At 38.6% G+C, this 20,509-nt stretch overlaps 1 protein-coding gene across 10 annotated transcripts in view; it reads left to right on the top strand.

Annotated features, from left to right (window-relative positions):
- KMT2C (lysine methyltransferase 2C) overlaps positions 1-20,509 on the top strand; it is a 305,698-nt gene that overhangs the window by 247,830 nt on the left and 37,359 nt on the right. For all 10 annotated transcript variants that reach the window (XM_030933367.1, XM_030933361.1, XM_030933358.1 and 7 more), the window contains 8 exons: positions 4,238-4,370; positions 4,607-4,821; positions 6,458-6,531; positions 8,922-9,104; positions 9,481-11,364; positions 11,948-12,240; positions 14,051-15,867; positions 18,161-18,272. In XM_030933367.1, the coding sequence (XP_030789227.1) occupies positions 4,238-4,370; positions 4,607-4,821; positions 6,458-6,531; positions 8,922-9,104; positions 9,481-11,364; positions 11,948-12,240; positions 14,051-15,867; positions 18,161-18,272 (4,711 nt within the window). The remainder of the gene's footprint in view (positions 1-4,237; positions 4,371-4,606; positions 4,822-6,457; positions 6,532-8,921; positions 9,105-9,480; positions 11,365-11,947; positions 12,241-14,050; positions 15,868-18,160; positions 18,273-20,509) is intronic.

The following is a 20,509-nucleotide window of genomic DNA, read 5'->3' as shown; positions in this document are numbered from 1 at the left end:
TAAAAACATCTTATAGTCATTATGAAAATCACTTCATTGTGCAGTCTCATTTTTAAAAAGTCTTGAGAGGATGACTTTTTCTTTTTTCTTTTTTTGCAAGGTGTTAATGTGTGATACAAGGTGAATCAGGCTGCCTACCATTAGGAGTTTGTAATTCTAATAATGTAGACTTTCAGGTATACAAGTAATGTGTAGTATAGTACAGAATAGTACAGCCTTATGAATCACTAAGATTTCATTGTTCTTGTTTGAAAGAATAGTAAGTAGTTCTAATGTAAGGGCAAAGCATGATCAAGTTACATATAGGGTGACACATAGTTATTCAAGAATGGCAACTTTAACATTTTCCAGAGCAAAGGGAGTGGGAATTGTTTAAGGAAGCAAAACTAGAAGGTGGACATTGGTGCTGATTGTAGAGGGCTATGAGAAATAGGCAGAGGTAGCTGGCCCTTTCCCTACAGGCTTTTAAGAACCTTTGAAGACCTCACACCAGTGGTATGATCTGATCACTTACATGTTTTGCTAAGGTAGCTCTGGTATCAATATTGGGAATAAATTTGGGACAAGAAGAGTACTAATGAGGTTATTGTGGTTGAGACTAAGTTAAAAAGTAGGTTCCGTGTAAAGATACTTTGGTGCTGACTGAAAGGAAGGAATAGATACGAGAGAAAATGACATTAGAACAAGTAGGACTGTGCTACTGAATGGATATAAGGTGTGAGGAAAGGGGGAAATTAAAGTGAATTAGACTATGTTTAAACCAGGGGCCCAGAGGATAATCATGAAAGATGGAACAAAGGATGACTTAGTGTGTGTGCTGGTAGAAGGTAGTGGAGGTACAGTGAATTTAGTTTTAGACCTCTTTTAGGTTGGTAGAAATGGGACATATATACTATTCTGACTTACAGGCAGTTGCAGTTAGTCAAGGAGATGGATGAAAATGTAGGAATTATCTGTGTAATTGTGCTAATTGCAGATGTGGGAAGGATGAGATATATTAAGAGAATATACTGCCAGTAGAGTATAGAATCTCGAGCAGTGCTTTTTAATTAAATGTAATTAAGTATATGCTTAACTCATCTGACTTATATTAGGTGTGCACATTACATGTTTCTTATTGTTCTTCCTTTTAAAGGTTAGGTGAAAGTGAAAAAAGTAGTGAGAGATTTGAGACATTGAGTGAGAGGTATAGGATCTTGGAAATGAATGATCATTAGAGACAGGTTGTACAGTTAAGTAAGGTGAATACTTGAAAAACGTTGTTTCATTGGACCATGGGAAGGTTGTTGGTAATCTTCAGTGGAGTAACTTCAGTAGAATTGATGAGAAAGGGAGGCAAAGTGTAATATGTTATTATGTAATATGTAATATGCTTTATTATCTGATGGTAATAAAGTTCAGAAAGTAGAGAATAGAATTTTCAAGATTGAGATAGAGTAACTTGAAGTCCCTTTATGTAAAAGTTGTGAAGTAACTTTTGAACTTTCATAAACTAATATGACTAGTTTGGGTAGATACGGTGGACTTGAAAAAAAAAAAAAAGAGACCACTTCTTGAATAAAATAAGATGAAATACTTTGCTTTTACTTGTTTGTCCTTGAACAAATTATTTAATTTCTGTGGGTCCTCTTTGCTTAAATGGAGCTGAACATAATAACCTATTTCAGTGGGTTTTCGTGAAGCTGTAAAGCTTTTAAGACTGCTTAGCATAGCATAAAGTACTTAACAAATAATAGCTAATATTATTGGGAAAAGTTTCAACATAGTAATATTGTAGTTACAGTAGATGGCACTGATAGATGGCTACAGTATGGATCACATTCTCCTTGCCAATAAACTCTTGTTTCTCCTAATTACATGAAAGACATTCGATGTTGTTTATTAAAATTCCACATTCCTTAATGCAGTGGTCCTCAGCCTTTTTGGCACCAGGGACCAGTTTCAAGGAAGACGATTTTTTCACAAACCCAGGTTGGTGGGTTGGGGAATGGTTTTGCGATGCAACTGTTCCACCTCAGATCATGAGGCATTAGATTCTCATAGGAACACGCTTGCATGCACACTTCACAACAGGGTTCACGCTCCTATGAGAATCTAATGCTGCCGCTGATCTGACAGGACGTGGAACTCAGGCAGTAATGGTCACTTGCCCACTGTTCACCTACTGTGCAGCCGGGTTCCTAACAGGCTATGGACTGGTACCAGTCTATGGCCCCAGAGTTGGGGACCCCTGCCTTAATGGAACCTGCTTTTCACTGAAGTTGAAAATAGATGTAGTATTCTAGTTTGAAAAAAAGCAGAAATCTTGCCCTTTAATCCTTGGAGTAAATGTAAGTGTCATGAGACATTTGTCATTGTGAAAACCTGATCCAGTGGACCCAGCTGTGGTATTTAGTAGCATAAGCCCCTTTATGGAAGTCAGAGAGTTCTAGGAAGTCTTTGAGACAAAATCTTTTAAACTTGTCAGTGATCATCCTTAGTATCTGCACATACACACTGGAGCTATGTAGGCTTTAGTGTTGTTGTAACATTCACATGATGTGGTTTAGGTGAAAGACCGTTACGCATTGGACAATTGGAATTGTGAAAGACCATTACGCATTGGAATGACATTAGATAACAAAAAATCAGGTGATCAGGTTAGGAATTCTCTAGTTATACCAAGTATTAGTCAACTCTGTATTGCCATTTGTGTAATTAATTGGTGATGTGGATCTCCTGTAATAGTATGGCCCTAAGTGTTGCAACAATTAACAGAGGCTTTGTGTATTTCCACAAATCATCAAGTTTAATTGGGAGGGCTTTTTGAAGGCACACAAAGTTTTTGTTGTTGTTCTCTCTTTTTTCTGGAAACTGCTCCAATATGGACAGTTGGCATACTTCCAAATAGTTTAGACAAGTAGACTTTCACAATAAGGATTGAAGTTACATGCTTAAAGTGTGTTGTAAAGAAACATAAGATGGTCTTATTATTTGCCTAATGTCTATTTAGAAAGAAAACGATAAGGTATTTGATGTTTGTGAATAAGCTCGAATGAGAATTCAAATGCATTTGGGGGCTGAACTGTCAGTTATAAAAATTAGGCCAAAACCGGAGTGTATATATTTTTAGCAATAATCATCTGATTGATAGTGATAGATATATTGCTTACTCAAAACTATTTAGAGAAAGTATCAATTTAAGAATCACAGATGGGGTGGACACAGTGGCTCACACCTATAATCCCAGCACTTTGGAAGGCTGAGGCGGGTAGATCACTTGAGGCAGGAGTTTGAGATCAGCTTGGCCAAAATGGTGAAACCCCACCTCCACTAAAAATACAAAAATCAGCTGGGCATGGTGGCAGGTGCCTGTGATTCCAACTACTTAGGAGGCTGAGGCAGAATTGCTTGAACCTGGGAGGCGGAGGTGGCAGTGAGCTGAGATCTTGCCACTGCACTCCAGCCTGGGCGACAGAGTGAGACTCCATCTCAAAAAAAAAAGAAAAGAATCATAGATTTTTTTTTGTATTAAGAGGAACAGGAATAAAATATAAGAAACATCTGTAAATTTTTAATGAAGAGAAAGAATATTTGATAAAACTTACTAGCATTTGCTGTGATTCATTCGTTTTTTAGGAGTTAATATGTATCGAATAGTTACTCCATACCAGGAACTGTGTTCAGAGCTGTATATATATTATCTCAATTAACCCAAATAACAGAATACCTGCGGTTTACAGAAATACAAATTGATTCTGCTTCTAACAGGTAAAATTGAGGTTCACACCCCAGGCTTTTGGACTCCAGAACACTTGCTATTTCTAGTACACAATAATGAAATAGAGGATCACAGCTGTAGAGATCATATTTCAAAATCTTATAGCCAAAAGTGACTTTTTAAGTATTATATAATATAATACTAAAAAATCCTACTTTTAAATTTAAATTAGAGATTTTGATTTAGAAGTACAAGCATCTCTTCTATACTTGGGGATTTGGTTCCAGGACCCCCAGGTATAACCAAAATCTGAGAATACAGAAGTCAAATGTTGGCCCTATGGAACCTGGCATACAAGAAAAGTTGGTCCTCTCTATGCACGGGTTTCACTGTGTTTTCCATCCTCATTCAGTTGAAAAAAATTTGTGTTTATGTGGACCCATGCAGTTAAAAACCATGTTGTTCAAGGGTCAGCTTTACTTCAGCTCCTTGTTATTTATGAATATTATGCAAATAGAATTATTTTTTTCTCTTAAGATGTTTTTTCACGGATGCCACTCATGAATGGCCTTATTGGACCCAGTCCTCATCTCCCACATAATTCTTTGCCACCTGGAAGCGGACTGGGAACTTTCTCTGCAATTGCACAATCCCCTTATCCTGATGCCAGGTACAAGCCTTATTTTCTATGGAAACTTAAATTGCACTAATTTCTGTTTGGTTTATATATAAATTAGTCTGCTTAAATGATTGTGTATATTATTGTAAGTTGCATTTATTGTGGCTTTTGCTATAAACATGTTACTTTTAACTATTTTGTAATAGGTTTTAATGAAAGCTGTACTTGGACATATATTTAAAAAGTTATTTTATGTTTATAAAGTGAAGATATTTATTTTTTCCCAGGGATAAAAATTCAGCCTTTAATCCAATGGCAAGTGATCCTAACAACTCTTGGACATCATCAGCTCCCACTGTGGAAGGAGAAAATGACACACTGTCGAATGCTCAGAGAAGCACGCTTAAGTGGGAGAAAGAGGAGGCTCTGGGTGAAATGGCCACAGTTGCACCGGTTCTGTACACCAATATTAATTTCCCCAACTTAAAGGAAGAATTCCCTGGTAAGTCATGAATATATTATTTCTATTTTACCAACATTGTCACATGTGCAATAACTTTTTTTTTTAACTGCGATAGAGAGGTAGCTTAACTAATTTTCATCTTTGATGACCCACAATATGAAGATTCCCTAGATATCTAGAAACATCTTGCATGTTTACTTTGTCCTAGACCGTGCATCCATTCTCATATTTCCCAAAAGTTAGTTTCAATTAATGAAATGCTCAGTTTTTCAGCTCCTAGCAGTGCTTACTAATATGTGGAAATCAGTGTTATGTGATTCTTCAAAAATTTCTAAAACCCAAACTATCATTTAATCAAAAATATTGCTACGCTAAGTCAGTGAATTCTAAGTAGTGTTTATAGGAAACGAATTCAATATTGTCTTCCCTTCTTCTCCCTTCACCTTCCCTGACTGTCCAGCTATTACCACTGCCTCTTGAAAAAAGCAGATGATAAAATAATAGTACAGTTTGTGAAAATTCTGATTAACCAGTGAATGAGACGTTTGGATTAATGAGATGTCAATTATTGAATATATGCAAGCAATGCAGTTTTACTATTTTGAGTTCATGGTGTCAGACAAACCAGGGTTGAAAAAGTTATTCAGACTCAGTTTTGCAGTTGTTTCCCAGCTATCTATCAGTACACAAACTCTTAAATTACTAGAGGGGTACCTGGAAGTGACTTTTCATTTGGATGACCCCTGATTTTTAGGTACCTTTTTGGATTGGCATCTTCATGGTACTTTATTCCTTATGTATTGTAATAAATGAAATGCTTTTTATCCAACAATAGAAATCAATGGTTTGATGCAGGGAGACCTGTGAAGGCAGTGTCCCATTCTTCAGCCACTTTCTTTCCATGCTTACGTTTGCTGTTTATGAACATACATGGGTATGTTGTCATTTTGTGTCAGCACAAATTGTCCTTACAGCAGAGCTATAACTTTTTAAAAAGTATTTTTCTTTAATAATTTTACTTGTGATTCAAGAACCTCATGAAATACTGTGTTAAAGCTGTTGATCTGTGAACTGATTTTTCGTTTTCATTGGCTTTTTGGAAGCTTGCTTTCTTTTTGTAATGTGGAATAAATAATTTCTATATTTATCATTAACTGTTGATCGTAGCCAAGCATCTTCATTTTGTATACCATCATGACACTGAATTTCATACAAATGGTTTGAACTGATTACTTTTCCATGTGTTTGTTGTCCGCACATGCTAGTGAGATGCTTATTTATGACTTTGTTTACTTCTGGTAGGTCAAATTGATAGACTTCTGTTTAGCGCAGATGTTTTACAAACTTATGCTTTGGTTCCGGTGGTATCTTACCACCAGAGGGAATTTATTATGTTTGGCTTACATTTTTGCTACTTTGTCCCTTGAATCTAAAAAAAACTTCCCAACTTTACAAGCTAGGTTGTTAATAAGGCAGCACTTCATTTAGAAAACATTTGTTTGGCCTACAGTATGCCAGCATCTTTGTTCTTTGTAAAGAACTTAATATAGGTCTACTACCTCATGAGAATACGGCCTGAATAAGATTAACTGTCAGCAGTTCATCAACATTTTTTATTACAGCACATCATTAGCATGACTCTGAGAAAGTGTTATACTCTGTTCTTTTGTTGCAGATTGGACTACTAGAGTGAAGCAAATTGCCAAATTGTGGAGAAAAGCAAGCTCACAGGAAAGAGCACCATATGTGGTATTTTAAGAAACTCCTATCTTTTAAATATTTAAATACAATGCTTGAACCTTATTTGTATAAGGTTAATAAAAAAACAAATTTCCATTTCAGAAAATGCTTTTTAGTACCTGTACAACAAGCAACTTTATTTTTACAGTGATTTTCTAACTCCTTATGTCTTAATAGAGAGTGTGACATTTTTATAAGCAAGTTAACAGAACAAAAATGTTGAAGATTGAAAATCAGCTATTATGGGGGCAGGATGAATTCATTTCACTTTAAAATTGTTTTATCTCTTCAGCCGAGGTACAGTTGGCAGTCTGTATCCATGAGTTCTATATCTGTGGATTCAACCAACCATAGATAAATATTTTGGAAAAACGTCTATACTGAACTTGTACACTCTTTTCCTTGTCATTATTTTTTTAAACAATATAGTATAACAGTGATTTACATAGCATTTATATTGTGTTAAGTATTGCAAGTAATCTAAAGATGACTTAAAGTATACAGGAGGGGCCAGACATAGTGGCCCACACCTGTAATTCCAGCACTTTGAGAGGCCAAGGTGGGCAGATGGCTTGAGCCCAGTAGTTCAAGACCCGCCTGGACAACATAGCCAAGACCTCATCTCTATAAAAAAATGAAAAAATTAGCTGGGTATGATGGTGCATGCCTGTAGTCTCAGCTACTTGAGAGATTTGAGGGATTGAGGCTTCAGTGAGCCAAAATTGTGCCACTGCATTCCAGCCTAGGTGACAGAACAAGACCCTGCTATGTCAAAAAATAAAAAAGGAGAAAGTATACAGGAGGATATGTGTAGGTTATATGCAAATACTATGACATTTTCTATAAGGGGCTTGAGCATCTGTGGATTTTGGTTTCTGCAGGGAATCCTGGAACCAATACTCCATGGATACAGAGGGACAACTGTATTCAATTTGGAGAGTGGATTGGCATGCCTCAGTGTCTTCCACAGTCACCTCTTTTCTTCTTAGGTTTCATAGAGAATCTATGCATCTTGAAAGAGAAATATTTAGACATCTTTAAAGAGTTTTTGACACATGATCTTTGCCATGAACTATTAGGTAATTTTATAAGATTCGCAGTTCATATGGTAAATTATTTTTTCCCAAAGAGCCAAATTAAGATTGTCAGCTGGAACCAAATCCTTGCTTTCATTTTAAAGCATATTAAATGTGTATTATTGTTGGAAAATATATATAGTTATTTTCCAGCTTGTTCCCCAGTGCACATATTTTCATTTACAGTGATTATCTTGAATAGAGCATATATGTGTGTATGCTCTATCACATATATATAGATGTATTGATATGCTGTGTTTTATCTTGACTTTAATTAGGTAATGACAGAATTTTTTAAATTTTTAAGTGATTTCTTTAATGATACATTTCAAATATCCAGATTTTTTTTTTTTTTTAAGACTGATTGGATATTTTTATTTTTTCTAATTTTTTTTTTTTTTTTTTTTTTTTTTTTGAGATGGAGCTTCGCTGTTGTTGCCCGGGCTGGAGTGCAGTGGTGCGATCTCAGCTCACTGCAACCTCTGCCTTCCAGATTCAAGCGATTCTCCTGCCTCAGCCTCCCAAGAAGCTGGGATTACAGGCATGTGCCACTATGCCCGGCTGATTTTTTTTTTTTTTTTGAGACAGAATTTTGCTCTTGTTGCCCAGGCTGGAGTGCAACCATGCGATCTTGGCTCACCACAACCTCCGCCTCCCGGGTTCAAGTGATTCTCCTGCCTCAACCTCCCGAGTGGCTGGGATTACAGGCATGCGCCACCATACCTGGCTGATTTTGTATTTTTAGTAGAGACAGGGTGTCTCCATATTGTTCAGGCTGGTCTCGAACTCCTGACCTCAGGTGATCCGCCCCAGCCTCCCAAAGTACTGAGATTATAGGCGTGATCCACTGCCCCCGGCCTAGTTTTGTGTTTTTAGTGGAGGTGGGGGTTTCACCATGTTGGTCAGGCTGGTCACGAACACCTGGCCTCAGGTGCTCCACCTGCCTTGGCCTCCCAAAGTGCTGGGATTATGAGCATGAGCCACCGTGCCTGGCCCCAGCCCCTTCTTTCTAAATTGAAGGAGATGTGATTTCTAAGGATATGTTAAGAAAACTAGGAGCTAAAATATTAAATCACACCTGGGATCTTTAAGCTTAATTCAAATGCATAGAGAGGATTATATCCTCAACTGATAGATACTGTGCACTGTAAAGAGCGAAGATGAGTAAGTGTCCAGATCCTTTTTTGGGAGGTGCTGTAAGTATTTCAGCTATTTTACCTGACTTTTTTTTCTTTTATTTGAGAAAGTTCATGATAGTTTTATTTTATTCCTTAAAACATTTAACATAATCTGGGGAATATTTTTTGTCTTCTTTTGTCAAAGCAAAAAGCCAGAGATAACAGAGCTGCTTTACGCATTAATAAAGTACAGATGTCAAATGATTCCATGAAAAGGCAGCAACAGCAAGACAGCATCGATCCCAGCTCTCGTATTGATTCAGAGCTTTTTAAAGATCCATTAAAGCAAAGAGAATCAGAACATGAACAGGAATGGAAATTTAGACAGGTATGGAACTTTTGGATAATCTACTTTTTGAAGTTGTATTTTTATGTTTTGAGAGGGAGGTCTTTGCATTATTATTTTAGAATATAGTTCTTAGACCACGAAAATTTGATTAAGGATAGACTTGTTTCTCTTTTCAGTAAAATATATTTGAATTGATTTGGGAAGTTTATTGAAATATTATAAACAATATACTGCCCTAGGCACAAATGGAACATGCCATGATGAGTAATTTCTTCAGGAATTCATAATCTAATATGGGAGCAATCTGGTAGCTGCTGACATCAAACAAATTAACTTTCTGTTGCTTTTTCCCCCCCATGATGATAGTTTTCTTCATTAACCTAAATATGATTGCTTTTTCTTTCTATTTTAATAGCAAATGCGTCAGAAAAGTAAGCAGCAAGCTAAAATTGAAGCCACACAGAAACTTGAACAGGTGAAAAATGAGCAGCAGCAGCAGCAACAACAGCAGTTTGGTTCTCAGCATCTTCTGGTGCAGTCTGGTTCAGATACACCAAGTAGTGGGATACAGAGTCCCTTGACACCTCAGCCTGGCAATGGAAATATGTCTCCTGCACAGTCATTCCATAAAGAACTGTTTACAAAACAGCCACCCAGTACCCCTACATCTACATCTTCAGATGATGTGTTTGTAAAACCACAAGCTCCACCTCCTCCTCCAGCCCCATCCCGGATTCCCATTCAGGAGGGTCTTTCTCAGGCTCAGACTTCTCAGCCACCTTCACCACAAGTGTTTTCATCTGGGTCCTCCAACTCACGACCACCATCTCCAGTGGATCCATATGCAAAAATGGTTGGTACCCCTCGACCACCTCCTGTGGGCCATAGTTTTTCCAGAAGAAATTCTGCTGCACCAGTGGAAAACTGTACACCTTTATCATCGGTATCTAGGCCCCTTCAAATGAATGAGACAACAGCAAATAGGCCATCCCCAGTCAGAGATTTATGTTCTTCCTCCATGACAAATAATGACCCCTATGCAAAACCTCCAGACACACCTAGGCCTGTGATGACAGATCAATTTCCCAAATCCTTGGGCCTCTCCCGGTCTCCTATAGTTTCAGAACAAACTGCAAAAGGCCCTGTAGCAGCTGGAACCAATGATCACTTTACTAAACCATCTCCTAGGGCAGATGTGTTTCAAAGACAACGGATACCTGACCCATATGCACGACCCTTGTTGACACCTGCACCTCTTGATAGTGGTCCTGGACCTTTTAAGACTCCATTGCAACCTCCTCCATCCTCTCAGGATCCTTATGGATCAGTGTCACAGGCATCAAGGCGATTGTCTATTGACCCTTATGAAAGGCCTGCTTTGACACCAAGACCTATAGATAATTTTTCTCATAATCAGTCAAATGATCCATACAGTCAGGCTCCCCTAACCCCACATCCAGCAATGAATGAATCTTTTGCCCATCCTTCAAGGGCTTTTTCCCAGCCTGGAACCATATCAAGGCCAACATCTCAGGACCCATACTCCCAGCCCCCAGGAACTCCACGACCTGTTGTAGATTCTTACTCCCAATCTTCAGGAACAGCTAGGTCTAATACAGACCCTTACTCTCAACCACCTGGAACTCCCCGGCCTACTACTGTTGACCCATATAGTCAGCAGCCCCCAACCCCAAGACCATCTACACAGACTGACTTGTTTGTTACATCTGTAACTAATCAGAGGCATTCTGATCCATATGCTCATCCTCCCGGAACACCAAGACCTGGAATATCTGTCCCTTACTCTCAGCCACCAGCAACACCAAGGCCAAGGATTTCAGAGGGTTTTACTAGGTCCTCAATGACAAGACCAGTCCTCATGCCAAATCAGGATCCTTTCCTGCAAGCAGCACAAAACCGAGGACCAGCTTTACCTGGCCCGTTGGTAAGGCCACCCGATACATGTTCCCAGACACCTAGGCCCCCTGGACCTGGTCTTTCAGACACATTTAGTCGTGTTTCCCCATCTGCTACCCGTGATCCCTATGATCAGCCTCCGGTGACTCCAAGATCTCAGTCCGACTCTTTTGGAACCAGTCAAGCTGCCCATGATGTTGCTGATCAGCCAAGGCCTGGGTCAGAGGGGAGCTTCTGTGCGTCTTCAAACTCTCCAATGCACTCCCAAGGCCAGCAGTTCTCTGGTGTCTCCCAGCTTCCTGGACCTGTGCCAACTTCAGGGGTAACTGACACACAGAATACTGTGAATATGGCCCAAGCAGATACGGAAAAATTGAGACAGGTAAACACATTGTATGTTCTCAGTTTTAAATGTATTATTTGAGGAAGCTGTTCATTTCATCAAACTGAGTAATTTCTACACAGGGGTTAATTTCTTATTTTTTTAATTCTGTAGAGTTTGTCATACTGCAAAAAAGAAAAATGAAATTGATGAAATTAATACCAGTTTAATTTATTCTGTATCTGATTTCAGTCTTCATGAATTCACAGGGGATCCTTAAATATTGGAGCTTTGTTTTCTGATAGTTGTCTGGCAAGTAAAAGTACCCAAATCATCAAATTACTTTTCCTAATATATTGAATAGTGAAATGTAACTGGTGTTTCATCAGACTTTGAAATATTACAGTAGCCACATAATGAAAGTATCAGGATTTAAAAAGCCACTAACCTGCCAGGCACAGTGGCACATGCCTGTAATCTCAGTTACTTGAGAGGCTGAGACAGGAGGATTGCTTGAGCCCAGGAATTTGAGGCCAGCCTGGGCAACATAGCAAGATCCCATATCTAAAAATAAAAAGCCAATAACCGTGAAAAAGCCATTAATTACCACAAATTCCAGTGATTTTTGTTTCTTCCCATTTAGCGGCAGAAGTTGCGTGAAATTATTCTCCAGCAGCAACAGCAGAAGAAGATTGCAGGTCGGCAGGAGAAGGGGTCACAGGACTCTCCCGCAGTGCCTCATCCAGGACCTCTTCAACACTGGCAACCAGAGAATATTAACCAGGCTTTCGCCAGACCCCCACCTCCTTATCCTGGGAACATTAGGTCTCCTGTTGCCCCTCCTTTAGGACCTAGATATGCTCTTTTCCCAAAAGATCAGCGTGGACCCTATCCTCCTGATGTTGCTAGTATGGGGATGAGACCTCATGGATTTAGGTAATGCTTTTAGTTTCCTACCAAATTTGAATTGCTATTAGAAGAAGGAAACAGAGCCGGGTGTGGTGGCTTGTGCCTGTGATCCCAGCTACTGGCTGAGGCGGAGGATTGCTTGAGTCTCAAAGACCAGCCTGGGCTAAATATAGTGAGACCCCCAACCTCTTCAACAAGTTTAAAAATTATAAGAAATAAATATACAAATGAAGTTAGTATTAATCAGGAAGCTGTTACTGCTTTCTATTTCTTTCTCCCCTCTGAGATATATATAATCAGTTATTTTCTGCTAATGAGAGGTCATAGACATTTTTTCCCCCTCTAAGAACTCTAGAGACTCTGAAAACGTTACCTTTGTTTTTAAGTATTAACTGTATTAGCACTACCGTGCACCCTTAATGATGTAGTTTATCATACGACATCCTCAAACCGTAGCTATTCTGTGTAGGCAAAGCCTCCTACGGTTTGATGAGACTTGTCCTCTCTCCAAATTTCTACCTTTTAAGTTTACAGTCTAGATTAATTTTAGGCTGTGTGCAGTGGCTCATGCCTGTAATCCCAGTACTTTGGGAGGCCAAGGTGGGCGGATCACTTGAGGTGGAGTTCAAGACCAATCTGGCCAACATGGTAAAACCCTGCCTCTAGTAAAAATAGAAAAATTTGCCGGCCATGGTGACGCATGCCACGCCTGTGTTCCCAGCTACTCGGGAGGCTGAGACAAAAGGATTGCTTGAACCCAGGAGGTGGAGGTTGCAGTGAGCCGAGGTCTCGCCACTGCACTCCAGCCTGGGAGACAGAACAAGACTCTGTCTCAATTAAAATAATAATAATAATAAATTTTAGAGATTCTAAACTGAAAGGACTTTCCCTTTGGGAACTGTCCATGGTGAGATAGGGTTGTAAGTTAGTGGTGATGAATCATAAGAATGTTTCCTTTTTCAGAGTGGCTAAAGTCAAAGCCAAACCTATGCCCTGGTTATAATAAGGAAATACCTCTTTAAGATATGCTTTTTAGTTTTATGTCTTTTAGTCTTATATCTACCTTTATGTTACAGTCTTTTAGTTTCCTTTTCTTCCACCTTGGTTATAATTTTTGCCTCTTGCTACATTTTATATTCTGTGTAAGTTGCCTGTAATCTTATTCTTAATTTCCCTTTTTTCTTCCACCTTGTTATAATTTATGCCTCTTGCTATGCTTTATATTCTGTGTAAGTTGCCTGTAATCCTATCTAAAAGGAAGTACAATATAAAATAGTCCAACAATTTATTCATTTACTTAATCTCTATAGATGAGGCCTACTCGTCTTTTTCTCTGACTAAAAGTTTAGTCTATTCCATCGTCAAACCTGTGCCTTTGTATAGTCTCATGTACTGAGGCCTGTAAGTCCCTCAATAGGTATGAAGACCTATCTTAACTCAAACATCCTCCCCAAATCAGCTGCCTCCATTGAACCTCCCTAAATATAAAAGAAACTCTTCCTGAAAAACTCGAGTAGTATTGTTCTTACCTCTAAACAATTGATTTCATCTGCTTGGTTGTTGTTCCTTTGTCTTCATTTTTGTTATCTGTTAAATCTTAAGCCTTTAGAGCTCAGATATGGTGTTCGTTGTAGGATACTTAGCAAAATCTTACTTGCATATTAATATCTGTGAATACTTTTTAATGGCGATAGCTTTGCTTTTGTAAGTCATTGTATTTGGCAACATTAATTTTGTATCTACAATTTAATTGAAAACTTCCCCTTGTTTTCAACTTAACTCTAAATTTAACATAGTGCCTATTTGCTTTTTTTATTTTTATTTTTATTTTTTTAAGATTTGGATTTCCAGGAGGTAGTCATGGTACCATGCAGAGTCAAGAGCGCTTCCTTGTGCCTCCTCAACAAATACAGGGATCTGGAGTTTCTCCACAGCTAAGAAGATCAATATCTGTAGATATGCCTAGGCCTTTAAATAACTCACAAATGAATAATCCAGTTGGACTTCCTCAGCATTTTTCACCACAGAGCCTGCCAGTTCAGCAGCACAACATACTGGGCCAAGCATATATTGAACTGAGACATAGGGCTCCTGACGGAAGGCAACGGCTGCCTTTCAGTGCTCCACCTGGCAGCGTTGTAGAGGCGTCTTCTAATCTGAGACATGGAAACTTCATTCCCCGCCCAGACTTTCCGGGCCCTAGACACACAGAGCCCATGAGACGACCTCCCCAGGGTCTACCTAATCAGCTACCTGTGCACCCAGATTTGGAACAAGTGCCACCATCTCAACAAGAGCAAGGTCATTCTGTCCATTCATCTTCTGTGGTCATGAGGACTCTGAACCATCCACTAGGTGGTGAATTTTCAGAAGCTCCTTTGTCAACATCTGTACCATCTGAAACAACGTCTGATAATTTACAGATAACCACCCAACCTTCTGATGGTCTAGAAGAAAAACTCGATTCTGATGACCCTTCTGTGAAAGAACTGGATGTTAAAGACCTTGAGGGAGTTGAAGTCAAAGACTTAGATGATGAAGATCTTGAAAACTTAAATTTAGATACAGAGGATGGCAAGGTAGTTGAATTGGATACTTTAGATAATTTGGAAACTAATGATCCCAACCTGGATGACCTCTTAAGGTCAGGAGAGTTTGATATCATTGCGTATACAGATCCAGAACTTGACCTGGGAGATAAGAAAAGCATGTTTAATGAGGAGCTAGACCTTCCAATTGATGATAAATTAGATAATCAGTGTGCATCTGTTGAACCCAAAAAAAAGGAACAAGAAGACAAAACTCAGGTTCTCTCTGATAAACATTCACCACAGAAAAAATCCACTGTTACCAATGAGGTAAAAATGGAAGTATTGTCTCCAAATTCTAAGGTGGAATCCAAATGTGAAACTGAAAAAAGTGATGAGAATAAAGATAATGTTGACCCTCCCTGCTCACAGGCTTCTGCTCACTCAGACCTAAATGATGGGGAAAAGACTTCTTTGCATCCTTGTGATCCAGATCTATTTGAGAAAAGAACAAATCGAGAAACCGCTGGCTCCAGTGCAAATGTCATTCAAGGATCCACTCAACTACCTGCTCAAGATGTAATAAACTCTTGTGGCATAACTGGATCAACTCCAGTTCTCTCAAGTTTACTTGCTAATGAAAAATCTGATAATTCAGACATTAGGCCATTGGGGTCTCCACCACCAACTCTGCCGGCCTCACCATCTAATCATGTGTCAAGTTTGCCTCCTTTAATAGCACCGCCTGACCATGTTTTGGATAATACCATGAATTCTAATGTAACAGGAGTCTCTAGGGTAAACCATGCTTTTTCTCAGAGTGTGCAGGTAAATCCAGGATTCATTCCAGGTCAATCAACAGTTAACCACAATTTGGGGACAGGAAAACCTACAACTCAAACTGGGCCTCTAACAAGTCAGTCTGGTACCAGTAGCGTGTCTGGACCCCAACAACTAATGATTCCTCAAACATTAGCACAGCAGAATAGAGAGAGGCCCCTTCTTCTAGAAGAACAGCCGCTGCTTCTACAGGATCTTTTGGATCAAGAAAGGCAAGAACAGCAGCAGCAAAGACAGATGCAAGCCATGATTCGTCAGCGATCAGAACCATTCTTCCCTAATATTGGTAGGAATTTTCTTTCTTTCTTTTTTTTTTTTTTTTTTTTTTTTTGAGACGGAGTCTGACTCTATTGCCCAGGCTGGAGTGCAGTGGCCGGATCTCAGCTTACTGCAAGCTCCGCCTCCCGGGTTTACGCTATTCTCCTGCCTCAGCCTCCGGAGTAGCTGGGACTACAGGCGCCTACCACCTCGCCTGGCTAGTTATTTGTATTTTTTAGTAGAGACGGGGTTTCACTGTGTTAGCCAGGATGGTCTCGATCTCCTGACCTCGTGATCCGCCCGTCTCGGCCTCCCAAAGTGCTGGGATTATAGGCTTGAGCCACCGCGCCTGACCAGGAATTTTCTTGAGTCTCAACATATGTTACTGTGGGTATTAGAGTGGCATGCAATATGCTTGTAAGATTTTATTATTAGAATTACAGTTGGAATAGAGCACTGAGTTTTTCTATTCCTCCTTGAGGGTTTTTGTTTTGTTTTGTTTTGTTTTAAGACAGAGTCTCACTGTGTCACCCAAGATGGAGTGCAGTGGGGTGATCTCAACTCACTGCAACCTCCACTTTCTGGTTCAAGTGATTCTCCTGCCTCAGCCTCCCAAGTAGCTGGGACTGCAGACACGCGCCACCATGCCTGGCTAATTTTTGTATTTTTAGTAGAGGTGCGGGGTTTTACCATGTTGGCCAGGCTGGTTTCGAACTCTTGACCTCAGCTGAGCCGCCCGCCTTGGCATCCCAAAGTGCTGGGATTACAGGTATGAGCTGCCATGCCTGGCCCTCCTTGAGCTTTAAAATGAAAGCAGTTGGCTGAGCACAGTGTGGCTCACGCCTGTAATCCTAGCACTTTGGGAGGTCAAAGCAGGTAGATTGCCTCAGCTCAGGAGTTCCAGACCAGCCTGGGCAACACGGGACATGGATGAAGCTGGAAACCATCATTCTCAGCAAAATAACATAGGAACAAAAAACCATACACTGCGTATTCTCACTTGTAAGTGGGAATTGAACAGTGAGAACATATGGACACAGGGAGGGGAACATCACACATCCGGGCCTGTCTTGGATTAGGGGCTAGGGGATGGATAGCATTAGGAGAAATACCTAATGTAGATGACGGGTTGATGGGTGCAGCAAACCACCATGGCACGTGTATACCTGTATAACAAACCAGCACATTCTGCACAAGTATCCCAGAACTTAAAGTATAATAATTTTTTAAAAACCCCAAAAAATTAGCTGGGCATAGCAGTGCTCGCCTGTAGTCCCACCTATTCAGGAGGCATAGGCAGGAGAATGGCGTGAACCTGGGAGGTGGATGTTGCAGTGAGGCAAGATGGCGCCATTGCACTCCAGCCTGGGCGACAGAGCGAGACTCCGTCTCAAAAAAAAAAAAAAAAGAAAGTAATGAAGAGTTTTAGATTCTTTCCAGGTAAATTAAGAGATTCAAAACTGGGTTACGAACTTCCCTCAATTCTATTATTTATGGAATTGTTTAATAGAACCTAGTTGTCTTGTTAGTTCCTACATTCCAACCATTGTTGCCATAGTTATCAGTCATGGAGGGATGAATTTAAGAAAATTATGATAGAAATAAAGCTTTTTACTGTCCTTTTGTGTATGACAAATGCTTGGCAATTTTTTGCTATATAAACCTCTTTAACTTGTTTCTGATGGTTTACTGATTCTAAAAACAACAAAAGCAATGCAGTCAAAATGCCTCAGTGCCTCTAAGAATAAGAATTAGCAATCAAAGGGCACATGTCTAAGCAATGTGTCTTATTCTAAATAAGAAAATTGACATTCCATTTTATATATCCCCAATTTCATCATTTTGCTCCTTTTTTTTCATTTAGATGCAAATAGGTTTTTTCTTAGTAGCTTCTTATTGTGAGGGTATACCCTTAAGAAATTGGTACATTTTTCCTTTAAGAGTGATAACTAATTTAGTAGAATTCCTTAGTATTGCAAATTCTTATTTGTGATGTTATATTTACTGAAGAAACCATTCTGATTAGCATTGCAAAAGTTTGGATGAAAGGGAATTAATTGCATTGGTTTAGATGATTGCTTATAATCTCCCTTAAATTTGACTTTTTGTTTTAATTCCTGCAGGACTAAGGTATTAAAGCATGATTCAACTAAGAACTACTGAGATGTGATTAAACCCAGGATAAGGTTGCCATCTCAGAAATCTGTAATGATAATTAAATAATGAAAGTTTAAGAGCCTGCAGATTACATAATGCTTGTGATATTTGAATTACCTTGAACCAATTACTATGAAATAAGTAACTTTATATTTCTTTTCTAGATTTTGATGCAATTACAGATCCAATAATGAAAGCCAAAATGGTGGCCCTTAAAGGCATAAATAAAGTGATGGCACAAAACAATCTGGGCATGCCACCAATGGTGATGAGCAGGTAGGTGGAGGGGCTGATGGTTCTTACTGGGCATCTAGACATTCATGAAATCATTACTAGTTTAAAAAAACACATACAGAAAATTGAAAGCCCTTGTTTTAGGAATGAGCAATACTATTTAAGTTGTCATGGTATCAGCTCAATATGATCAGATATAAAATGCTATGCCAATGTAAGAAATTAGTGTAAGAACCAGTGTAAGAGCATTAGTCTAAAGGATGGTAAACGTAAAACATCTTAAAAAGATTTAGAAGACTGGATTTCCTGATTCCTCAAGGTATTTAAGTTTGTGCTCTTTTAAATACCTTTACAATTGTTCATGTTAATTAAGATTTTTTTCAGTTAAGACACTTAAGTGATTAAGGCAACTATAAATTCAGCTCTAAAATAAAATGTTCCCAAACTGGTTTTGAATCAGAAAAATAAAGTTACAAGGAATAGATAAGAGGACAGTTGGAAGTTAAGAGTTACAGATTTTTGTCTTTTCTCTCTTAGGAGGAAAATAGAAATTATACATTAAATAAGACAATAGGATTTATTTCAATATCTGAATTTTTGAAATTATGCCCTCTAAGGGTTATTAACCACAGGGCACTGTTTCTTAAATTTTGATCATGGACCACCATGAGAATTATGTGGTAATTTTTTAAAAAATGCAGATTCTTTTGCTCTACTGCAGACATACTAAATAAGAATTATCTGGAGATGGTTGCCTGTGTGTCTGTATTTTTAGCAATCTTCATGAATGAGGCTTATGTGTATTACTATATGAGAACCTCTGTCAATAAAGTAAGCATAAAGCCTCAATTTAGTCTAATTATCTTGTTGAAAAACTTTTATATAAAAAGAAATGTGGATGATTATAGAATTGAATATAAAATTTGCATGAATTTAAGATGTATATATTTCAAAGAGATTTGAATTCTTAACGGTATAGTTCTTTTCAATTGTTGAGATACTTTGGACATGGTTAAGAAGCATTTTTGAGATCAAAGTAGAGATAGTGGTTTCCAATGATTTTCATTATTGAGCAATACTTATTAACACTAATTGTCTATCATAGAGGTTCCTAACTGTTTTATGTCTTGAATCTTTTTGGATTCCAGTAAAGCCTTTGAAATTCTCAGAATGTTTTATATGCAGAAAATTAAAAACATAGTATTACAAAGGAAATGATTATACTTGAAATATAGTTATTAAAATATAATTTATGGTATATATGCTCCTTAATTAACAAATTAGCAATAAACCATAATTTAAAAGTAATGATGAATATAACTAATCTATTAGGTGCCTGCAACACTTGATAGGAAAATAATCTGTCTTCTATTGGTGATAGCCGTGGTACTGCTAATAATATTGTAGTTTCTATGTCTATTCAAAACAGAAGGAAATGCTGAGTTGTATTTAGCACTTAGGTTTTTTTTTGCTTTTGTTTTTGTTTTTGAGATGGAGTTTTGCTCTTTTTGCCCAGGATAGAGCGCAATGGCATGATCTTGGCTCACTGCAGCCTTCACCTCTGGGGTTCAAGTGATTCTCCTGCATCAGCCTCTGGAGTAGCTGGGATTACAGGCACGTGCCACCATGCCCAGCTAATTTTTATATTTTTAGTAGAGACGGGGTTTCACCATGTTGGCCAGGCTGGTCTTGAACTCCTGACCTCAGGTGATCCACCTGCCTCCGCCTCCCAAAGTGCTGGGATTACAGGCAGGAGCCACTGCACCTGACCAGCACTTAGTTTTAAATATGGACCTCAGAATTTGAGACCTTCCAGCATCTGATGCTCTTTCAGCATCGTGTGTCCTCCAGTTAGATACATTAGTCATGCATCAGGTAGATGGCTTTCCATTCTACTGACTGCTTTGTAGAAATGGAAGTGATAGTTCCTCCTTAGAGTAGGGTGATACGTTGAGTTAGGATGATAGACCATGTATGGCGTTTGGATTAGAAGATCATTTAGACCAGACCTGTAGCAGAGGGTAGGGTGATAGATGAATGAAAAACCTGAGTAAAAAAACTTAAAAACATATTCTATATCCTAATAGTACTTAAATAGTAACATACAGCATTTGGAATACATTTTGAAAATTGTGTGTGTATCTTGATATATTAAAGCTTTTGATAATGCCAGAGGAAATATTTTCATGTCAGCAGTAATGCTTCTGTGAAGTTTTTATTGTTTTAATTAGAATGAGTAACATTTCTCTAAAAACGTTTAACCATGCAAACTCATCTTG

This window comes from Rhinopithecus roxellana, chromosome 6 (genome assembly GCF_007565055.1).
Source record: "Rhinopithecus roxellana isolate Shanxi Qingling chromosome 6, ASM756505v1, whole genome shotgun sequence".
NCBI lineage: Eukaryota > Metazoa > Chordata > Mammalia > Primates > Cercopithecidae > Rhinopithecus > Rhinopithecus roxellana.
Note: the sequence above shows the minus strand (reverse complement) of the source record. Positions and strands in the feature narration are given on the sequence as shown.